General features: G+C 47.9%; 1 protein-coding gene across 20 annotated transcripts in view; it reads left to right on the top strand.

The window, feature by feature from the left end:
* Positions 1-21,970, top strand: part of grik5 (glutamate receptor, ionotropic, kainate 5) — a 266,133-nt gene that overhangs the window by 230,060 nt on the left and 14,103 nt on the right. For all 20 annotated transcript variants that reach the window (XM_073056128.1, XM_073056149.1, XM_073056213.1 and 17 more), the window contains 7 exons: positions 1,546-1,650; positions 3,414-3,521; positions 7,026-7,229; positions 9,535-9,648; positions 15,049-15,158; positions 16,024-16,197; positions 17,007-17,172. In XM_073056128.1, coding sequence (XP_072912229.1) covers positions 1,546-1,650; positions 3,414-3,521; positions 7,026-7,229; positions 9,535-9,648; positions 15,049-15,158; positions 16,024-16,197; positions 17,007-17,172 — 981 coding nt within the window. The remainder of the gene's footprint in view (positions 1-1,545; positions 1,651-3,413; positions 3,522-7,025; positions 7,230-9,534; positions 9,649-15,048; positions 15,159-16,023; positions 16,198-17,006; positions 17,173-21,970) is intronic.

Genomic DNA, 21,970 nt, shown 5'->3' with positions numbered 1-21,970 from the left:
CAACGCTGAGGGGCCTAGTGCCCATGTTGGAGCTGGCTAAGTTTGCAATTTTCTGCAGCTTTTTCATTTGACCTGCTCTCCTTCATTGGAAATGTCTGCCTTGACTGCCTCCCACACATCTGACATAGACTCACCTGTAAATAACTGCTCACAGTCAATTTCTGCCAGATCTTGTCTACTGATATTAAAACTGGCCTTCCCTCCCCAACAGTCCGGGCCTTAATTTACAGACCACTCATAGCTACCTACAAGCAAGTTATGATCACTCTTCCCAAAACTGTCCCACAGGTGCTATTGGCCTGGACACATTCACTGAGATCAAATCCAGCCACTCCCAGGTGACCAGTGTCCTGAAGAGTTGTTTTCCAATACATTATTCCCCAGAGAGATATTCCCTAGTGAGTGATTTCCCAATGAGTTATTCCCCAGAATTATTTATTACAGAACTGTGTCTATGTGAACTTATCCCCTCTGAGATATTCCCGGGTGAGAGTATCATGGAAAAATATTCCTTGGTGAGGTATTCCCCAGAGAGATCCCTGGAGAGTTATTCCCAGGGGAAATATTCCTGAGGAACATGACCCAGAGTATAGCTCCTTGATGAGTAATTCCCCAGTAGAAGAAATGCCTCTGATCCTTCTGGTATCCGATGGTTATTCTCCAGTGAGTGTCCTGGGAGGTATCTCCCTGATGAGTAGTTCCCCTTAGGAGAATTGTCTGTAATAATTCTGGTGTCTGATGGTTGCACTGGGTGGTGGCACAGTCAGAGAAGGATTTGGGAGAAGGTTCAGGTCTGTCACTAATCAAAGCACAAACTGTGCTCCTTCTGTTATCTCCTTTAGGAACACGTCATTGTACAGTCACCTCAAATTTCATTTTGTATTCACTGTACTCTTTTTATTTCTCCCTCCTTCTCCAAACCCTTCTCTCATACGTCCTCCTTATCATTCTCTCCCATTCCCTCTTTTCTTCACTTCCTCCTCCCCTCCGTGCCTCTCCCTCTCTCTCTGCTTGTCCCTTTGACTATTCATCCCTCCCTCCCACTCTTCCCATGCTTTCATCTAACCACCACTTTCCTCTCTCCATTTCTCGCTTTTTTTCCCCTTCTCTCCCCATCCTACTCTCTCTACTACTCTCCCCCCCTCATATTTTCTGTCTCCATCTCCCCCTCTATCTTGCCCTTCTCTATCTTCTTCTATCTTCTTTCTCACTCCCGCATGATCCTCTCCCTCCTCTATTCTCTCTCTGCCCCATTTTCCCACTCTCACTCTTTTCTTCCATCTCATTCCCCCATGCTTCTCCTCCTTCCTCCTTCCACAACTCTGTTCTCCCCACATCCGGATATCTCACTCTTTCCTTCTCTCCCATCTTTTCTCTCTATCTCTCTCTCCCTGCATCTCGCTTACTATCTATCTATCTATCTATCCCTCGCTCCCTGTCTCTTTCCCTCCCTCTCTCTCTACCCCTCCCACTTCCTCCCTCCACCTCTCCCCACACTCCCTCCCTCTCGGGTCCCCACCCTGTGCCTGGCTCTGCTGTGCTCAGGTGGAGTACGACGGTCTAACTGGTCGGGTGGAGTTTAACAGTAAGGGCCAGCGGATGAACTACACGTTGAGGATCCTCGAACAGGGGAAGAACGGTCACAAACAGGTGTGTGTGCACGGTGGGGATCATGATCCGTACAGTATGGGTGTTTCCTGCCACCAAGGAGAGGGTGCATTGTTTTGTAGAGTCTAATGTGAACACCCTGCCATTAGACACTGGGTATGTAGACAAAAGTGACGTTCTTAATCGCCAGGAGACATACAGTCGGAGCAGAATTAGGCCATTTGACCCACAGAGTCTTCTCTGCCGTTGAATCTTGGCTGATTTATTTTTTCCCCTCAGATCCATTTTTGTGCCTCTCTGTAACCTTTGATGCTCTTAATTGAGAACCTATCAACCTTCACTCTATATATACCCAATGACATGGCCTCCACAACCGTCCGTGGTAATGAATTCCATAGATTTACAACCCTCTGGCTAGAGAAATTCCTCCTCATCTCTGTTCTAAAAGGATGTCCTTTTATTCTGAGCCTGTAGCCCAAGGATCTCCCATTATTGGATATATCTGTTTAGGCCTTTCAATATTTGGTAGGTTTCAATAAGATACCCTCATTCTTCTAAACTCCAGCAAGTACAGAACCAGAGCCATCATACATTAACCCTGTCAATCCTAGAGGTTCCTCTGCACTCTCTTCAATGACAGCAAAATCTTTTATAGGTATGAGGCCCAAATCTTCTCATAATACCCTATTACGGTCTGACCTATGCCCTATGAATCCTCAACATTACATCCTTGCTTTTGTATTCTAGTGCTCTCGAAATTTATGCCTAAGTGGCATTTGCCTTCCAGTTGACTTGAAGAAGAGGGTCTGCCTGTCTTTCCAGTGGCATTCTATCACCAGTGCCCCACCATCAACATCTCAGGGAGGGGAGGCAGGGGAGACACTTCAGCCAAAGCAGCCACTGTGACACCAGGAGCAGGGCAGAGGCTGGGGATCCTCTGGAGAATGACACCCGTCCTAAGACCCCATGCCCTTCCCCATCTACAAGTCGAGGTGTGGTGAAACACTCCCCACTTGCCCAGGAGACTGTGGCTCCAACAGCTCTTGAGAAGCTTGGAACTGTCACAGACAGTGCTCAGTTGGCACTTCCCCCAGCCCTTCTAAACATTCCCACCCACAGCTCCTCCCAACTCCACGCAGGACAAGGGCAGCAGGCACAGGGGGACCCCACCAACTGCATGTTCCCCTGCTGTAATGCACCACCTTGACTCGCAAGCATGTCACTGTTCCCTTAATGACACTGGGACCAAATCCCAGCTCACCCCTCATGACCTGCAGCAGATGCAGGAGGCAGCCCATCCCAATCTTTCCAGGGGCATTGAGAGATGGACCAAAATAAATAGCGCCAACAAGCACCTGGACCAAAAGGAGATCCAGAATCCGGGCCTGGCTGAGTGAGGGCAATTGAAATTACCAACTACCCTTACCCAGGTACCAAATCCCTCTCTCCCCTGAAGATACCTACTCTTCCATGCTCTCCTAAAGATACCAACTTCCCACCCCTGTCCTGAAGGTGGCAACTCTCTCGCCCCTCCTCTGAAATTCCGACACTCCCCCATCCCTTGAAGGCTCTGATTCCCACCCCTCTCCTGACGATCCTGACTCCACCTCCCCTGAAGGAACCAGCTCTACCCCTTCTCCCAGAGATCCCAACTCTCCACAACCCTCCTCTAAAGTTCTGACTTCCCCCTCCCATGAAGATCTTGATTCTTCCACCTCCCTAAGTGCACATGAAGGTGAAGGTGGGTGGGGCTGCTGAGGGGGAATTTAGGGAGCATTCGCTGATGACATGTCCTCTTCCTGCAGATTGGCAGTTGGCACTCGAGCCGGGGACTTACCATGGATGCCACCTTCCTAGACATCAACATGTCTGAGACCCTCATCAACAAAACACTGATCGTCACCACCATCCTGGTAAGGAGTGGGGGCACCTCTACAGCACCCTTCACATCCCCAACCCTGTCCCCCACCCAATACAATCCCCCATCACACCCCATTCTTTCCCTTACCCAATACTACCCCATTGCACCCCCTTATTTATTCCCCCACCCACTATTATCCCCATCACAACCCATTCTTTCCCTTACCCAATACTACCCCATCGCACCCCCTTATTTATTCCCCCACCCAATATCATCCCCATCACAACCCATTCTTTCTCTTACCCAATACTACCCCATCACACCCCCCTTATTCCCCCACCCAATACTATCTCCGTCACACACCCAATCCTTCTCTTACCCAGTAACATCGCATCCCTTACTCCATCCAATACCTCCCACACCCAATATCACCCTATCCCCTCCCCCATCCTGCTCCCTTACCCAATACCACCCCAACCACCCTCCTTCACCCAATACTACCCCATCACAGCCCAACCCCTCCCAATCCCCATCCCTCCCTGACCCACTACTAACCTAATTGCAGCCCCATCCCATAAGACCATAAGAGATAGGAGCAGAATTAGGCCATTCAGCCTGTCAAAGCTGCTCCACCGTTTCACCATGGTATGACTTACTTTCCTTAAAACCCCATTCTCCTGCAGTCTCCCTGTAACCCTGATTAAACAAGATCCTATCAACCTCTGCGTTAAATATAGCCAATGACCTGGCCCTCATGGCTGCCTGTGGCAATGAATTCCACAGATTAACCACTGTCTGTCTGAAAAAAATTCTCCTCACCTCTAAATGAACGTCCTTCTATTCTGAGGCTGTGCCCTCTGGCCCTAGACTCTCCTGGTAAGGAAACATCCTTTCCACATGCACTCTATCTAGACCTTCGATAGGTTTCAATGAGATTTCCTCCTCATTCTTCTATATTCCAGCAAGTAAAGGACCAGAACATCAAACGCTTCTCATTCAATCATTCCCGGAATCATTCTTGTGAACTTCCTCTGAACCCTCTCCAATGTCAGCACATCCTTTGTTAGATAAGGGGCCTAAAACTGCTCACAATGCTCCAAGTGAGGCCTCAGCAGTGCTTTATAAAGTCTCAACATTACATCCTTGCTTTAATATTCCAGTCCCCTTGAAATGAATGCCAACATTGCATTTGCCTTCCTCACCACCGACTCAACCGCATATTAACCTTTAGGTTATCCTTCACGTGGACTCCCATCCCTTTGCACCTCAGATTTTTTAATTTTATCCCTATTTAGAAAATAGTCTACACTTTTATTTCTTCTGCAGCCTCATTGCTTCCTCAACACTACCTGTACCTCCACCTTTCTTAGTATCATCAACAGACTTCCCATCCTATTCCCCTTGGCCCTCCTTCACCCATTGCCTGATCATCACTGACCCTCCTTTCCCTCCTCCTCCTGCCCCCTCTACCATACCCTTTCTCCCTTCCTCATTCACTTCCCTCACACCCTCTTTAATACTGTCCACATCACTCCCTCAACCCTTCCCTAAAGCTCTTACCCATTCTCACCCCCTTTCCCAATAGTCCCGGTGACCGCTCCTGCTCTCTCTCTCTCACTCTCTTCCGACTCTGAGTGTGAGCAAACATGGTGTGTTGTGTTGTGTATGGGCCTGAAAGCCATGCACTGTGTGAGAGAACATGGTGTGTGTGCTGAGCGCCAACCTGAGGTGTGCACTATGTGCAGACCCAAGGTGTGCGAGCTGTATGCAGGCCTGAGGAACACGTGCTGCGTGAGTGAACATGGCATAGTGTGTGTGCTTTGCATAGACCTGAGATAACGTGCGTTCTCTGTGGATCGGACCTGAGGTGCCAATGCTATGCATGGACGTGAGCTATGTGCACTTTATGTGGACCTGACATGTGCAAGCTTAATGCAGACCATAGACATAGGAGCAGAATTAGGCCATTCAGTTGATTGAGTCTCCTCTGCCATTCTATCGTGGCTGGTTTATTTTCCTCTCAATCCCATTCTCCTGCGTTCTCCCGGTAACCATTGACGTCCTGATTAATCAAGAGCTTATCAACCACCGCTTTAAATATACCCAATGAATTCTGCAGATTCGCCACCCCCAGTCTAAAGAAATTCCTCCTCATCTCTGCTCTAAAGGGATGTTCTTTTGTTCTGAGGTTGCGGTCTCAGGTCCTAGATTCGTTCACTGCAGGAAAGATCCGCCCCACATCCGCTCTATCTTGGCCTTTCAATTTTCGATAGGTTTCAATGAGATCCTCCCTCATTCTTCTAAACTCCAGCGAGTACAGGCCCAGAGCCTCCAACACTCCTTAACCCTTTCATACTCAGGATCATTCTTGTCAACCTCTTCTGGATCCCCTCCAATGCAACACATCCTTTCTTATATAAGGGGCCCATACTGCTCACAATATTCGGTTTGGCCTGATCATTGCTTTATAAAGTCTCAGTATGGCATCCCTGTTTTTATATGATCATTGCTTTATAAAGTCTCTGTATGGCATCCCTGTTTTTATATTTCTATCCTCTTGAAATGAATAATAACTTCGCATTTGGCTTCCTTGCCCTGATTCAATCTACAACTTAACCTTGAGGGAATCCTGCTCAAGGACTCCCTAGCCCCTTTGCATTTCCAGGTTTTGAATTTTCTCCCTGTTTAGAAAGTAGCCTACACCTTTATTCGTTCTACCAAAGTGCATGACCATACACTTCCCTACACTATGTGCCACTTTGTTGCCTATTCTCCTAATCTGCCTGTCCCTTTGCAGACTCCCTGCTTCCTCAACATGACCTGCTCCTCCACCCACTCTATCCGTCATCCAAATCATTGACATATAATGTCAAAAGAAGTGGGCCCAAAACTGACCCATGTGGTACACTACTAGTCACCGGCAGTCAACCAGAAAAGCCCCCCTTTATTCCCACTCTTTGCTTCCTGCCAGTCAGCCAATGCTCTATCCGTGATAGTATCTTTCTTGTAATACCATGGATTCTTATCTCGTTTAGCAGACACTGAAGATCAAAGTAAACATTATCCACTGACTCTCCTTTCTCTATCTTTATCCAGACCTGAGACTTGTGCTCTCTATGTGGGCCTGAAATGCGTAGGCAACACACGTGAGGTGTGTGTGCAGTGCGCGGCGGACCTGAGATGGTGTGTGTGTGTGTGTGTGTGTGTGTGTGTGTGTGTGTGTGTGTGTGTGTGTGTGTGTGTGTGTGTGTGTGTGTGTGTGTGTGTGTGTGTGTGTGTGTGTGTGTGTGTGTGTGTGTGTGTGTGAGTGAGTGAGAGAGAGAGAGAGAGGACACGGTGAGCACGCTGTGTGCAGGGCTGAGGTGCGTGTGCTGTACGCGTACCCGAGATGTGTGCACTCTGCATGGTCCTGAGGTGTGTGCTGTGCGCAGACCCAAAGTGTTTGCATTGTATGTGGTCGTATGTGTGCAGTGTGTGCGTACCCAATGTTTGCGTGCTGGGCACAGCCCAAGTCTCTGTCCCAGCCCTGCGCATTCTGACTCCGGTCTCTTCCCAGGAGAATCCATATGTGATGCGGAAGCAGAATTTCCAGGAGCTGCAGGAGGAAGAGCGTTACGAGGGGTTCTGCGTGGACATGCTGAAGGAGCTGGGAGACATCCTCAAGTTCAACTTCCGCATCAAGTTGGTGGAGGACGGTCTGTATGGGGCACCAGAGCCCAACGGCTCCTGGACAGGCATGGTGGGAGAGCTGATCCAGCGGGTGAGCACAGGCACTGGGTCATTCCCCCCACCCTCACTGCACTCCACTCTCACCCCTACATTCACTTCCCACCCTCACTCTCCATTCTCACCCCCTCCCTCTCACTCCCCATCTTCACCCATTCACCCTATGCCCTTACCCTTCCCACACCTCACATCTCATACTCTCAACCCCCACCCTCACCAACGGAATCCTTCCTCCCGCATACCCCCAGCCTCATTCGTTCCCCCCCCCCCCCACCACCTCAAGTTCACTGCCTCAGTGATTCAGATGCTTGTCTAGATTCTTTTTCAGTGCTGTGGGATTGGCTGATATGAGACTTGCTCCACCACCACACTCAGGCAGTGTATTCCAGATTGCATCCACCCCCATCTGAGAGGAAGATGTTAGCAAACGCTTTACAGCATCAGCGAGCTGGACTCAATTCCTGCCGCTGTCTGTAAAGAGTTTGTACATTATTCCTGTGACCCCATGGGTTTCCTCCAGGTGCTCCAGTTTCCTCCCATGTTCCAAATGTGTACGTGTTAGTCGTGGGCATATTATGTTGGTGCTGGAAGTATGGCGATACTTGCAGGCTGCCCCCAGCACACCTTCAGACTGTGTGTTGGTCGTTGACACAAATGATGCATTTCACTGAATGCTTCAATACTTCGATACACATGACAAGCTAATCTTTCTTTCTTTTTCTTCTCTCTAAACCTACTACTCCTTACCTTAAACCTTTGCTGTTTTGCCCACCTCTGTTCTTGGAAAACACTTTCTACCGTCTGCTCTGTCCATGCTCCTCACAATTTCAGGTTTCCTTTCAGTCCCCTCCGCTTCAAGTAGAACAGACTCAGCCTCTCCAATTTCTCCTCATAACCAAAACTATCCGAGCCTGACAACAGCCTAGCAAATCCCTTCAGCACGCTCTCCAGCGCCACCACCTGCTCGCTGTGGCGTGGTGATTGGAAATGCACTCCATATTGAGGTTGTGGCCTTAACCAATGTTTTTTTTAAGTTGTATTGTGAGCTCCATGTGCTCAATCTCTATGCCCTTGGCCAACATCCCACGTTCATTCTTCACAGCTTATGCATAGAGACCAAGTTGCCAGAGGAGCTGGTGAAGGCAGGTACACTTAAGAGAGATTTGGCCAGGTACAAGGATATGAATGGTTTAGAGGGATTGGGGCCACACATGGGAAAATGGCTCAGGTAGGTTGATCAGCATGGGTGAGTTGGGCCAAAGGGCCTGTCCCCATGCTGTACTTGTGCTGAATTCCTCAGGAGCCTTTGGATGTACACTGATGTCCCTCTCTTCCTCAATACCCCCTTTGTGGTGTTTGTCCTACTCCTGTTAAACCTCGTGCTTTTCAGGGGTAAGTTCCATCCGCAGTTGTCCTGTCTACTTTACCAACTGAGCATGATCACAATCAGGTCAGAATCACTGACATAAATGTTGTTTTGTGGCAGCAGTACAGTGCAAGACATAAAAATCACTGTAATTATAGTGTATAATAATTAGTGCAAAAGAGGAATAAATAGTGAGAGAGCGTTTGTGGTTTCATGGACCATTCTGAAATCCAATGTGGAGGGAACAAAGTTGTTTCTAAACCACTGAGTGTGGGTCTTCAAGCTTCTGCACCTCTCCTCTGATGGTAGTAATGCGAAGAGGGCATGTCACAGATGATGAGGGTCCTTAGTGATGGATGCCACCTTCTTAGTTCCACTTGTCCTACATTAATTGTTTCCTGTCAGTCACTCAAAAAGCAGTCCATGTCTGCACAGAGGAAGGCCCAGACAACACTTGGGCATGGACTTAGAAATGGCAAGGAACATTCATATCACAGAGAGAAGACAATGATCATCTTTAACATTTGACTTTAAATCAAATTCCTAGTGCTGAATCCCTCACCATCAACATCCAAGGGGGGGACTGGCCACCACAGACCAAAGACTCGACCGCACCCGCCACGTAAATCCTGCGGCCACAGGAGCAGGCTGGAGTCTGGGGGTCCTGCAGAGAGTGGCTCACCTGACACCCCAGGACTTCTCTCCCATTTATGGAGCACATCTCAGGAGTATGGTGGGTCTGACCCCGCTTTCCTGGTTGACTGTGACACCAGTAACTCCTGAGAAACTGAACACCATACAGGACTGAGAGGCTCAATTGGTTCCCCATCCACTGCCTGAAATACTCCCTCTGTCTGCAGTGTCCCCGCACTTTCTCTTCCCCTTTTGACCCCTTGGTCCGCCACTGCACCCCTTAGCCCTGATTGAGTTTGCCTGCAAGCTGCCCATCTGATGTCTGTTTATCTCTCTGTAGAAAGCTGATCTTGCTGTCGCTGCCTTCACCATCACAGCCGAGAGGGAGAAGGTGATCGATTTCTCTAAGCCCTTCATGACGCTGGGGATCAGCATCCTGTACAGAATGCACATGGTGAGAATGGTTGGACCAGTGTTGGAGTCTGTCCTGCTCATCACCATTTACACACGCTCTCTGCAGTTAACAGTGTTGTTCACACATGCTTCCTGCCTTCTGCTCCCTATAGCTAGCAGTGTAATTTATACACACTCCCTACAGCCAGCAGTGTCACTTACAGGTGCTCCCTATACCCAGCAGTGTAATTTATACACACTCCCTACAGTTTGCAGTGTCACTTACAGGTGCTCCCTATAGCCAGCAGTGTAATTTATACACACTCCCTACAGTTTGCAGTGTCACTTACAGGTGCTCCCTATAGCCAGCAGTGTAATTTATACACACTCCCTACAGTTTGCAGTGTCACTTACAGGTGCTCCCTATAGCCAGCAGTGTAATTTATACACACTCCCTACAGTTTGCAGTGTCACTTACAGGTGCTCCCTATAGCCAGCAGTGTAATTTATACACACTCCCTACCGTTTGCAGTGTCACTTACAGGTGCTCCCTATAGCCAGCAGTGTAATTTATACACACTCCCTACGGTTTGCAGCGACACTTACAGGTGCTCCCTATAGCCAGCAGTGTAATTTATACACACTCCCTACAGTCTGTAACTTCACTTACACATGCTCCCTGCAGTCTGAGGTGCCATTTACAGGTGCTACTTGCAATCTTCAGTATAATTTACACGCACTCCCTAGAGACTGCAGTATCATTTACACATGCTCCCTAGAGACTGCAGAGTCATTTACACACACTTCCTACAGCATGTGGTGCCATTTACACATGCTCCCTGCAGTCATTGATTGTGATTATACACATTCCCTGTAGTATTCAGTCAGTTCCCTTGAGACTCCAGTGTCATGCATACACATTCTCTAGAATCTACTATGTCACTATGTCCCTGCAGTATCTCAAAAACCATTTACACATATAGCCTACCTAATCTCCAACATCATTTACACATGTAAAATGCTAGAAGAACTCAGCAGCTGAAGCAGCCTCGGCCCGAAATGTCAGCTGTTCATTCCCCTCCATAGATGCTGCCTGACCTGCTGAGTTCCACCATTACTTTTTGCGTTGCTCTGGATTTCCAGCATCTGCAGAAATTCATGTGCTTATCATTTACGCACACTCCCTACAGCATTACTAGCTCCATTTACACACACCCCCTACAATATCCACAATCCCATTTATACCCACTCCCTACAATAACCACAACTCCATTTACACACACTCCGTACAATATCTACAACCCCATTTACACACTCTCCCTACAATATCCACAATCCCATTTATACCCACTCCCTACAATATCCACAACTCCATTTACACACTCTCCCTACAATATCCACAATTCCATTTACACACTCTCCCTACAATATCCACAACCCCATTTACACACTCTCCCTTCAATATCCACAACTCCATTTACACACACTCCCTACAATATCCACAACTCCATTTACGCACACTCCCTACAATATCCACAACTCCATTTACGCACACTCCCTACAGCATTACTAGCTCCATTTACACACACCCCGTACAATATCCATAACCCCATTTACACACACTCCCTACAATAACCACAACTCCATTTACACACTCTCCCTTCAATATCCACAACGCCATTTACACACCCTCCTACAATATCCACAATTCCATTTACACACTCCCTACAATATCCACAACTCCATTTACACACACTCCCTACAATATCCACAACTCCATTTACACACACCCCGTTCAATATCCATAACTCCATTTACACACACTCCCTACAATAACCACAACTCCAATTACACACTCTCCCTACAATATCCACAACTCCATTTACACACTCTCCCTACAATTTCCACAACTCCATTTACACACTCTCCCTACAATATCCACAACTCCATTTACACACTCTCCCTACAATATCCACAACTCCATTTACATACCCTCCCTACAATATCCACAACTCCATTTACACACTCTCCCTACAATATCCACAATTCCATTTACACACTCTCCCTAAAATATCCACAACCCCATTTACACACACTCCCTACAATATCCACAACTCCATTTACGCACACTCCCTACAATATCCACAACTCCATTTACACACTCTCCCTACAATATCCACAACCCCATTTACACACTCCCTACAATATCCACAACTCCATTTACACACACTCCCTACAATAACCACAACTCCATTTACACACACTCCTTACAATATCCACAACTCCATTTACACACTCTCCCTACAATATCCACAACCCCATTTACACACTCCCTACAATATCCACAACTCCATTTACACACACTCCTTACAATATCCACAACTCCATTTACACACACTCCCTACAATATCCACAATCCCATTTATACCCACTCCCCACAATAACCACAACTCCATTTACACACGCTCCCTACAATGTCCACAACCCCATTTACACACTCGCCCTACAATATCCACAACTCCATTTACACACTCTCCCTACAATGTCCACAACTCCATTTACACACCCTCCTACAATATCCACAACTCCATTTACACACTACCTACAATATCCACAACTCCATTTACACACACTCCCTACAATATCCACAACTCCATTTACACACTCCTTACAATATCCACAATCCCATTTATACCCACTCCCTACAATAACCACAACTCCATTTACACACACTCCCTACAATATCCACAACCCCATTTACACACTCTCCCTACAATTTCCACAACTCCATTTACACACTCTCCCTACAATATCCACAACTCCATTTACACACACTCCCTACAATATCCACAACTCCATTTACACACTCCCTACAATATCCATAACTCCATTTACACACACTCCCTACAATATCCACAACTCCATTTACACACACTCCGTACAATATCCACAATCCCATTTATACCCACTCCCTACAATAACCACAACTCCATTTACACACACTCCCTACAATATCCACAACCCCATTTAACACTCTCCCTACAATTTCCACAACTCCATTTACACACACTCCCTACAATATCCACAATCCCATTTACACACACTCCCTACAATAGTCACAACTCAATTTAGACACTCTCCCTACAATATCCACAACTCCATTTACACACTCTCCCTACAATATCCACAATCCATTTACACACCCTCCCTACAATATCCACAATTCCATTTACACACTCCCTACAATATCCACATCCCCATTTACACACTCTCCCTACAATATCCACAACTCCATTTACACACTCTCCCTACAATATCCACAACTCCATTTACACACACTCCCTACAATATCCACAACTCCATTTACACACTCCCTACAATATCCACAACTCCATTTACACACACTCCGTACAATATCCACAATCCCATTTATACCCACTCCCTACAATAACCACAACTCCATTTACACACACTCCCTACAATATCCACAACCCCATTTACACACTCTCCCTACAATTTCCACAACTCCATTTACACACACTCCCTACAATATCCACAATCCCATTTACACACACTCCCTACAATAGCCACAACTCCATTTACACACTCTCCCTACAATATCCACAATCCATTTACACACCCTCCCTACAATATCCACAACTCAATTTACACACACTCCCTACGATATCCACATCTCCATTTATTTATTTTTATTGAGATACAGCACTGTATAGGCCTTTCCAACCCTTAGATCTTGACCGCCCAGCAATTCCCTGATTTACTCTGAGCCTAATCACAGGACGATTTACAATGACCAATGAACCCATGTTTCTAACCTACCAACTGGGAGGTCTTTGGACTGTGGGGGGAAACCAGAACACCCGAAGGAAACCCATGTGGTTATGGGGAGAATGGACCGACTCCTTACAGGCAGCAGCAAGAATTGAATCCAGGATGCTGGTACTGTAAAGTGTTGTGCTAACTGCTACACTGCTATGAACCTTGGGTTAATTGGTCACTGATGACACTATGGTTAAATCAGGGGTTGCAGGGCAGCATGGCTTGAAGGGCCAGAAGTGCTTGTTCCGCCATGTATCTCAGTAACTAAATATCACCAACACACAAAGTGCTAGAGGAATTTAGCAAATCAGGCACCATCTCTGGAGGATCGATGTTTTGGGCAAAGGGTGACTGGGACTGTTTATTCCCTCGCCATTTATTTCTCCATTTTCAAACACTCCTGAAGGTGTACGATCAATAACCTGATGTATTCTCAGCCACACCAGTACAATTTATAGCACCATTTGACTTGTTATCTGCTATTCCCATTATCAGTTAAACATGCTCCCTAGGATGACAACGGCCAGGAATGAAAGCACAGGTCCTGAGCACTTCATACACAGTCAGACAATCTCACCAGGCGCTTAGAAACACTCCCCAACTGACCTCACTAGATCTGGACACCACCTTCACAGTGGCCCCTGTAGGAGCTGCAATGTGGTGTGTGGGCTGTGGAGATGATGGACGGGTGGTGGTTGTCGTGGTTTCTCGTGCCCCACAAACGACCAGGAGACGCAGAAGATTCTTCAAGAAGTATTAAACTTTAATTTGCAAATCAAAGCTGAGACAGTCATTGAGCTAGTCGCTGATTGCCCACCGATCCTTGTACATAGCATTTTTTATAGCAATCTCCTGGTTTAGTTGCATTAGCATATCCAATCGTCTACAGTTGCATATCACAAGTACATCCCCCACTATTGTTTCTACCCATTGACTTAATCATGTTCTAATCTACATCTCTTAGCTACCTCTCATTAACACACCATTATCTTCTACATTCTTAAGATTTCATTCTCCTACTAAACTGGATACATGCATAGCAAATAGCAAGCTCAAAGCTGACTACATAGTTTTGGTTACAAACAATGCAACTTTTATACTCCAATATGGTGAGCAACATTTCACCACACTTAAACTAAGAGATTCATCTGACCAACTGTCCAGTGTATCAATAATCTCTCCCCCCTCCTTGCCCCTCTCTCTTACTTCCTCTCCCTCCTGCACTCTTGCCCCTTCCCTTTTTTCTCCCCCTCTCTGTCCCTCCCCTCCCTCTATATCTGTTAACATTCTTTCCCATCTGTCTCTTTCCATCTCACCTATTCCCAATCTCTCTGTACCCTCTCCACTCCACACTCCATCCTCTCCCCTCCACCTCCCTCCCACCTTGTCCCTGTGCCCCACTTCTCTCCTATCTCTCCCTGGCCCCATCACATGCTCCCACCCTCCCCCTCCTCTTCCACCTTCCTTTCTTTGCTCCCTCCTGTTTGCTCCCCTTATCCTTCCCTCTCCTCTTCCTTTCGTTCTTTACTCACTCTATTCGTCCTTCTCTCTATTCCCTTCCTCTTCCTCTCCCGTACGTCCTCTCCCTATCCCCCTCCTTTCTGATAACCTCCGCCCACAGGGTCGGAAACCGGGCTACTTCTCGTTCCTGGACCCCTTCTCCCCAGCTGTCTGGCTCTTCATGCTGCTGGCCTATCTCGCTGTCAGCTGTGTGCTCTTCTTGGCTGCCAGGTGAGTCTCACCTTCCTCCTCCCTCCACAGATATCACCACCTTTCAAGCATGTCGACTTTGACCCCTCTCTGGAGCTCCGCAGTTCTGGGCTGGACCCTTCCTGTCCTCTCTCCCTCCTGCCGTGCACACAGACCAGAGAACCCTTGCCCTCTCTCCCCCTGCCCTGCACACAAACCAGGCCTGAACCCTCCCCGCACTCTCTCCCACTGGCCCACACACAAACCAGGGCTGAACCCTCCTCATCCTCTCTCCCACTGGCCTGCACAAAGAGTAGGGCTGGTCGCTCCCTGCACTCTCTCCCCTTGTTCCAGCACAAAGACTTGTAAAGGACCCTTCCCATCTTTTCTCACCCTGTCCAGCAACCAGACCCGGGACTTTCCCAGACCACTGTGACCTAGGGCTGGACCTGCCCCACTCTTTCCTAATGCAAGCACACACCTGACCCTTGGGCTGGTCATCAGAGAACCGAATTGACTCCTCCAGGCCAGACTGCAGAGGCCATATCTGGGCTCCCCACCCCCCACCACAATGGTCCTTCTGTCTCCAGCTGACTCCTGCCTCCCCACACCCACACATGTACACACAATAGCTCAGCAGGGAGGGATCAGGTTCTCAATACCCCCTCTTACTCTGCTCCCATGGTGGGGTGCTTCATCCCTGGGGCTGGGTGGGATTCCTTTTCCCCTTCCCCATCCCCAGAGTCCCCCAGGGCAGACAGATAAGGAGCTCGTCTCCCCTGATTCTGGATCCAGCATCCACCTGCTGAGATTTTCGGAGGTAATGGTTGGCGCTGGGGCTGAATGACCTGTGGGTGCCAGTGGTTATGCTGACCGTGACCTTGCCTTCTCCTCTCTCCTTGTGTAGGATGAGCCCCTACGAGTGGTACAACCCTCACCCGTGCCTACGGGAGCGGATGGACTTCCTGGAGAACCAGTACACTCTGGGCAACAGCCTCTGGTTTCCAGTGGGAGGCTTCATGCAGCAGGGTTCAGAGATCATGCCCCGCGCCCTCTCTACCCGCTGCGTCAGCGGAGTCTGGTGAGTCCCCACCCACGGGGTTGGTTTCAGTACCCCTGCTGTAGCATTGTGGCTGGATAATAGTCTCCACTGTGATTTTAGTACCTCCAGTGGGTTTCTAGCACTGGGTGGCTGGATCCAGTGGGATTCGACCATTGTGGTATCTGGCTTCAGTAAGGTTCTAGAACTGGGATATGGACTTGGTAAAATTTGATTCCTGTAAGCTGAACTAATGACATGTGGTTCCATCAATGCCGTGGGGGTTTGATCTGCAGAGCTTTGACAAATCCACGCGATTGTTTTGATCAGAGTAATATGATCCACTTGAGGGGTTAAGACCACAGAGATCCTGTCCACTGGAACACTAATCACATAGATTTAGCACACTGAGCTGTTTTAACGGTAATGATCTTGTCCAGTGAAACACCAAGATCCGATCCACCTTGATCCCTTGTTCACCAGTATCCCTTGAATGAGGAAAACCAGTCTGCTGGATATCATCAAATCCACATGATCTGACCCATGATTCCTTGAATCAGGGACATCTATACTACTGGAGCCCTTGACTCAATCAATTCCAATGGAACCCTTGAATCAAGACCTGATTCACTGGATCCCTTTAATCAGAGAGATCTAGTTTACTGGAACTCTGCAATCAGGGCTATTTGATGTACAGGGATTCTTTAGATCAGGGAAACGTGGTCCGTTTAGATTACAGAGATGTCTGTTTGATCCCAGGACATGGCGTGTTGTGGTAATGTTGCCTCATACGGTGCCCTAGTCCACGCCCTAAGCCGTTCTCTCACTGAAGATGTCTGTGTCTGCATCAGGTGGGCCTTCACCCTGATCATCATCTCCTCATACACTGCCAACCTGGCTGCATTCCTGACCGTGCAGAGGATGGAGGTCCCGATTGAGTCCGCTGACGACCTCGCTGACCAGACCAACATCGAATATGGGACCATCCAGGGAGGCTCCACCATGACATTTTTCCAGGTACCTAGATACCCCTTGCCTCTGCCCAATGTTGTCCACAGATCAGGCAACGGGGGAGGACTCCAGGGCACCCCGTGTAATGGCTGTACGGAGAGTAACCTCACGTAAACACTCAGCAGGTCAGGTAAATCATAGACACAAGAGATCGTGCAGGTGCTGGAAATCTTGAGCAACACACACAGAATATTGGAGGAATTCAGTACGTTAAGCAACATCTATAGAGGGAAATAAACAATGTATGTTGACGAATGTTCTCAGCTCAAAATGTCAACTGTTTATTTCCCACCAGAGATGCTACCTGCCCTGCTGAGTTCCTCCAGCATGTTGTGTGTGTTGCCAGGTCAGGCAGCCTCTGCAGAGAGAGCAACGAGGTCAGAGTTTCCAATCAAAGCTCCCTCATCAGAACCGGGAAGGCTCTGAGATCAGATGGGTTTTGTGTGTAAGGGGGCTGAAGAGGACACAGGGAATATTCCAGGATCATTGGAACCAAGAAGGTTTGGAGACCAAGTAGGCTTTGTACAAGAGGGAGATGGAAAGGATGCAGGGAAATCTGAGATAGGAAGGAGACAGGAAAAAAGAAATGAGACAAGGGATAGATAGGGTGGCAAAGAAGGCATTGGTTATGCTGGCCTTCATCAGTCAGGGCACCGAGTACAGGAGTCGCGATGTCATGATGCATTTGCAATTGTAGTCACCCTGCTATAGGAAAGACATGGTTAAATGGGAGAGTGGGTAGAAAAGATTTATGGAGATGTTGCCAGGACTAGAGGGCCTGAATTATCAGGAGAGTTAGATACAGCTAAGTCTTTATTCCTTGGCTCATAGGAGACTGAGAGATGACCTTGTAGAGGCACGTAAAATCACGAGGAGTATGGATGAAGTGAATGGTCCCAGTCTTTTACCCAGCGCTGAGGAATCAAATTAGTAAATTGGTTTGCTATTGTCACATGTACTGGGGTACAGTGAAAAAACCTTTGTTTTTCATGCCAACCACACAGATCAGTTCATCACAACAGTACATCGAGGCAGTATAAGGAAAAAGCAGTTACAGAGAACTAGAGAGCGTAAGTTTATGGTGAGAGGGCACCAATTTAGAGTCAAAGGGCAATGCATCATGGATACAGGCCTTTCAGCCCAACCAGTCTGTGCTGACCATATTGTCCATGAGACATAGGAGCAGAATTAGGCCATTCAGCCCATTGAATCTGCTCTGCCATTTTATCATGGCTGACTCTGGATCCCATTCAACCCCATACACCTGTCTTCTCATCATATCCCTCGATGCCCTGATCAATCAGGAAACTATCAACTTCTGCTTTGAATATACCCATGGACTTGGCCTCCGCCACAGTCTGTGGCAGAGCATTCCACAAATTCACCACTCTGTGGCTAAAAAAATTCCTCCTTACCTCTGTTCGAAGAGGTCGCCCCTTAATTTTGAGGCTGTGCCCTCTATCCTTGATACCCCCACCAGAGGAAACATCCTCTCCACATCCACTCTATCTAGTCCTTTCAACATTCAGTAGGTTTCAATGAGATCCCCACACATTCTTCGAAATTCCAGTGAGTACAGGCCCAAAGCTGCCAAATGCTCCTCATATGTTACACCTTCATTCCTGGAATAATCCTCATGAACCTCCTCTGTACTCTCTCCAATGACAATACAACCTTTCTGAGGTAAGGGGCCCAAATCTGTTGACAGTGCTAATTGCGGCCTGACTAGTGTCCTACAAAGCTTCAGCATTATTATTTTATATTCTATTCCTCTTGAAATAAGTGGCAACATCACATTTGTCTTCTTTATCACAGACTCAACCTGTGAATTAACCTTCTGGGAGTCTTGCACAAGGACTCCCAAGTCCCTTTGCACCTCTGATGTTTGAATTTTCTCCCCATTTAGAATTAGAATTCCGCACTATTGTTCCTTTTACCAAAATGCATAATCATACATTTCCCAACACTGTATTCCATCTGCCACTTTTTTGCCCATTCTTCCAATTTGTCAGTCCTGCTGCAATCGCATTGCTTCCTCAGCACTATCTACCCCTCCACCTATCTTCATATCATGTGCAAACTTTGCCACAAAGCCATCAATTCCACTATCTAAATCATTGATAAATAATCTGAAAAATAGCAGTCCCGATACTGACCCCTGAAGAACCCCATTAGTTACTGGTAACCAACCAGAAAAGGCCCCCTTTATTCCCACTCACTGCCTCCTGCTTGTCAGCCATTCCTCTATCCATGCTGGTATATTTCCTGTGACCCCAGAGGATTTTATCTTTTTAAGTAGCCTCATGTGAGACACCTTTTCAAATGCCTTCTGAAAATCTAAGTAAATGACATCCTCTGCCTCTCCTTTGTCCACCCTGCTTGTTCCTTCCTCAAAGAATTCTAACAGTTTTGTCAGGCAAGATTTCCCTTTACAGAAACCATGCAGACATTGACTCATTAGTCTCCAAGTATCCCGAAACCTTGTCCTTAATAATGGACTCCAACTGTTTCCTAACCACTGAGGTTAGGCTAACTGACCTATAATTTCCTCTCTTCTTAAGAGTGGAGTGACATTTGCAATTTTCCGGTCCTTTGGGACCATGCCAGAATCAAGTGATTCTTGAAAGATCATGACCAATGTTATCTCTTCAGAAACCTCTTTCAGGACTCTGGGATGTAGTCCATCTGGCCCAAGTGATTTATCCACCTTAAGACCATTCAGTTTGCCTAGCACTTTTTCCTTTGTAATAGCAATGGCACACGCCTGCTCCCTGGTACTCACCGATCTCTGGCATACAGCTAGTGTCTTCCACAGTAAAGACTGAAGCAAAGTATTATTAAGTTCATTTGCCATTTCTTTGTCCCCATTACTACCTCACCAGCATCATTTTCCAGTGGTCCAATATCAACTTTCACCTCCCTTTTATTCTTTATATAACTGAAAAATCCTGCTTTATATTATCGGCTAGTTTGCCCTCATATTTCATTCTTTCCCTTCTTAATAGCTTTTTTAGTTGCCTTTTTTTGGATTTTAAAAGCTTCTCAATCATCCAGCTTCCCACTGATGTTTGCTACTTTATATGCCCTTTCCTTGGCTTTTATGCAGTCCTTAACTTCCCTTGTCAGCTACAGTTACCTAGCCCTGCCATTCGAGAACTTCTTATTCTGTGAGACTTATTTATCCTGCACCTTGTGAACTACTTACAGAAACTTCAGTCACCTTTATTTTGCCATCATCCTACCAGTATCCTCCTCCAATTCACCTGGGCAAGCTCCTCTCTCATGCCTCTGTAATTCCCTTTATTCCATTGTAATACTGATACATGTGACTTATGCTTCTCTCTCTCAAATTACAGTATGAATACAATCATATTATGATTACTGCCTCCTAAGGGTTTCCTTACTTTAATCTCCCTAATAAGATCTGGGTTATTGCACAACACTCAATCTAAGACAGTCTTTCACCAAGTAGGCTCGAGCACAAGCTGCTCTAAAAAGCTATCTTGTAGGCATTCAACAGATTCCCTCTTTTGCAATCTGACACCAACCTGGTTTTCCCAGTCCCCTTGCATATTGAAGTCCCTGATTACAATTGGGACATTTGTAGCGGTGTGCTACACGCAGCGCTGAAATAACGACACGTAGTCGATGAGCTGCAGTTGCAAAAAAGATTTAGTTGAACTTCGCGGCCTCGCTTTAAAGCCTTCCTGATACTGCCCTTCCCGGGCAGGAATGCTGTAGGGGGCGCGTATTCACAGTCCCGTCCCGCGCGCGGGCTTTTCCCCTTGCTGGTGAAGCAGGCCTGGCGCCCTTTTTGGGACCGGCCTCAATGCCGGCGCACGCCGATTTGTGAGCTGGTTCAAGTGCGCTGGGAAGTGGGTCGCCACATAACCCCCCCCCCCCCCAAGAACCGGCGATACACCCCCCAATGTCCACAGTTTGGGAGGTCTGCATCTGCGCCGCGGTGCCGGAATCTCGACCGGCTGCGCCACGTCCACATGGGCTGGTTTGAGTCGGTCCACCATGAAAACCTCCTCTCTCCCCCCAATGTCCAGCACGAATGTGGACCCGTTGTTTCTGATCACCATAAACGGCCCCTCGTAGGGCCGCTGTAGTGGTGCCCGATGTCCGCCCCGTCGTACAAAAACGAACTTACAATTTAGCAGGTCTTTGGGTACGCAGGTCGGGTTCTGCCCATGCTGCAAAGTGGGTATGGGGGCCAGGTCACCGAGCCTCTCGCGTAATCTGCCCAGGACTGCTGCGGGTTCTTCCTCTTGCCCCCTTGGGGCTGGTATGAACTCCCCTGGGACGACCAGGGGTGCACCGTACACCAACTCGGCCGACGAGGTGTGCAGATCTTCTTTGGGCGCCGTGCAGATTCCAAGCAGGACCCAGGGGAGCTCGTCCACCCAGTTAGGTCCTCTCAGGCAGGCCATGAAAGCCGACTTCAGGTGACGGTGGAAACGCTCCACCAGTCCGTTCGACTGTGGGTGGTAAGCAGTGGTGTGGTGCAGCTGTGTCCCCAAAAGGCTGGCCATAGCTGACCACAGGCTGGAGGTGAACTGGGCGCCTCTGTCGGAGGTAATGTGGGCCAGTACACCAAAGCGAAATACCCAGGTGGCGATCAGCGCCCGGGTGCAAGATTCGGAGGTGGTGTCGGTGAGCGGGACCGCCTCTGGCCATCTTGTGAACCGGTCCACGATAGTGAGGAGATGCCGTGCTCTGCGCGACACTGGCAGGGGGCCCACGATATCCACATGAATGTGGTCGAAACACCGGTGGGTGGGGTGGAACTGCTGCGGCA

This window comes from Hemitrygon akajei, chromosome 1 (assembly GCF_048418815.1).
Source record: "Hemitrygon akajei chromosome 1, sHemAka1.3, whole genome shotgun sequence".
Lineage (NCBI taxonomy): Eukaryota > Metazoa > Chordata > Chondrichthyes > Myliobatiformes > Dasyatidae > Hemitrygon > Hemitrygon akajei.
Note: the sequence above shows the minus strand (reverse complement) of the source record. Positions and strands in the feature narration are given on the sequence as shown.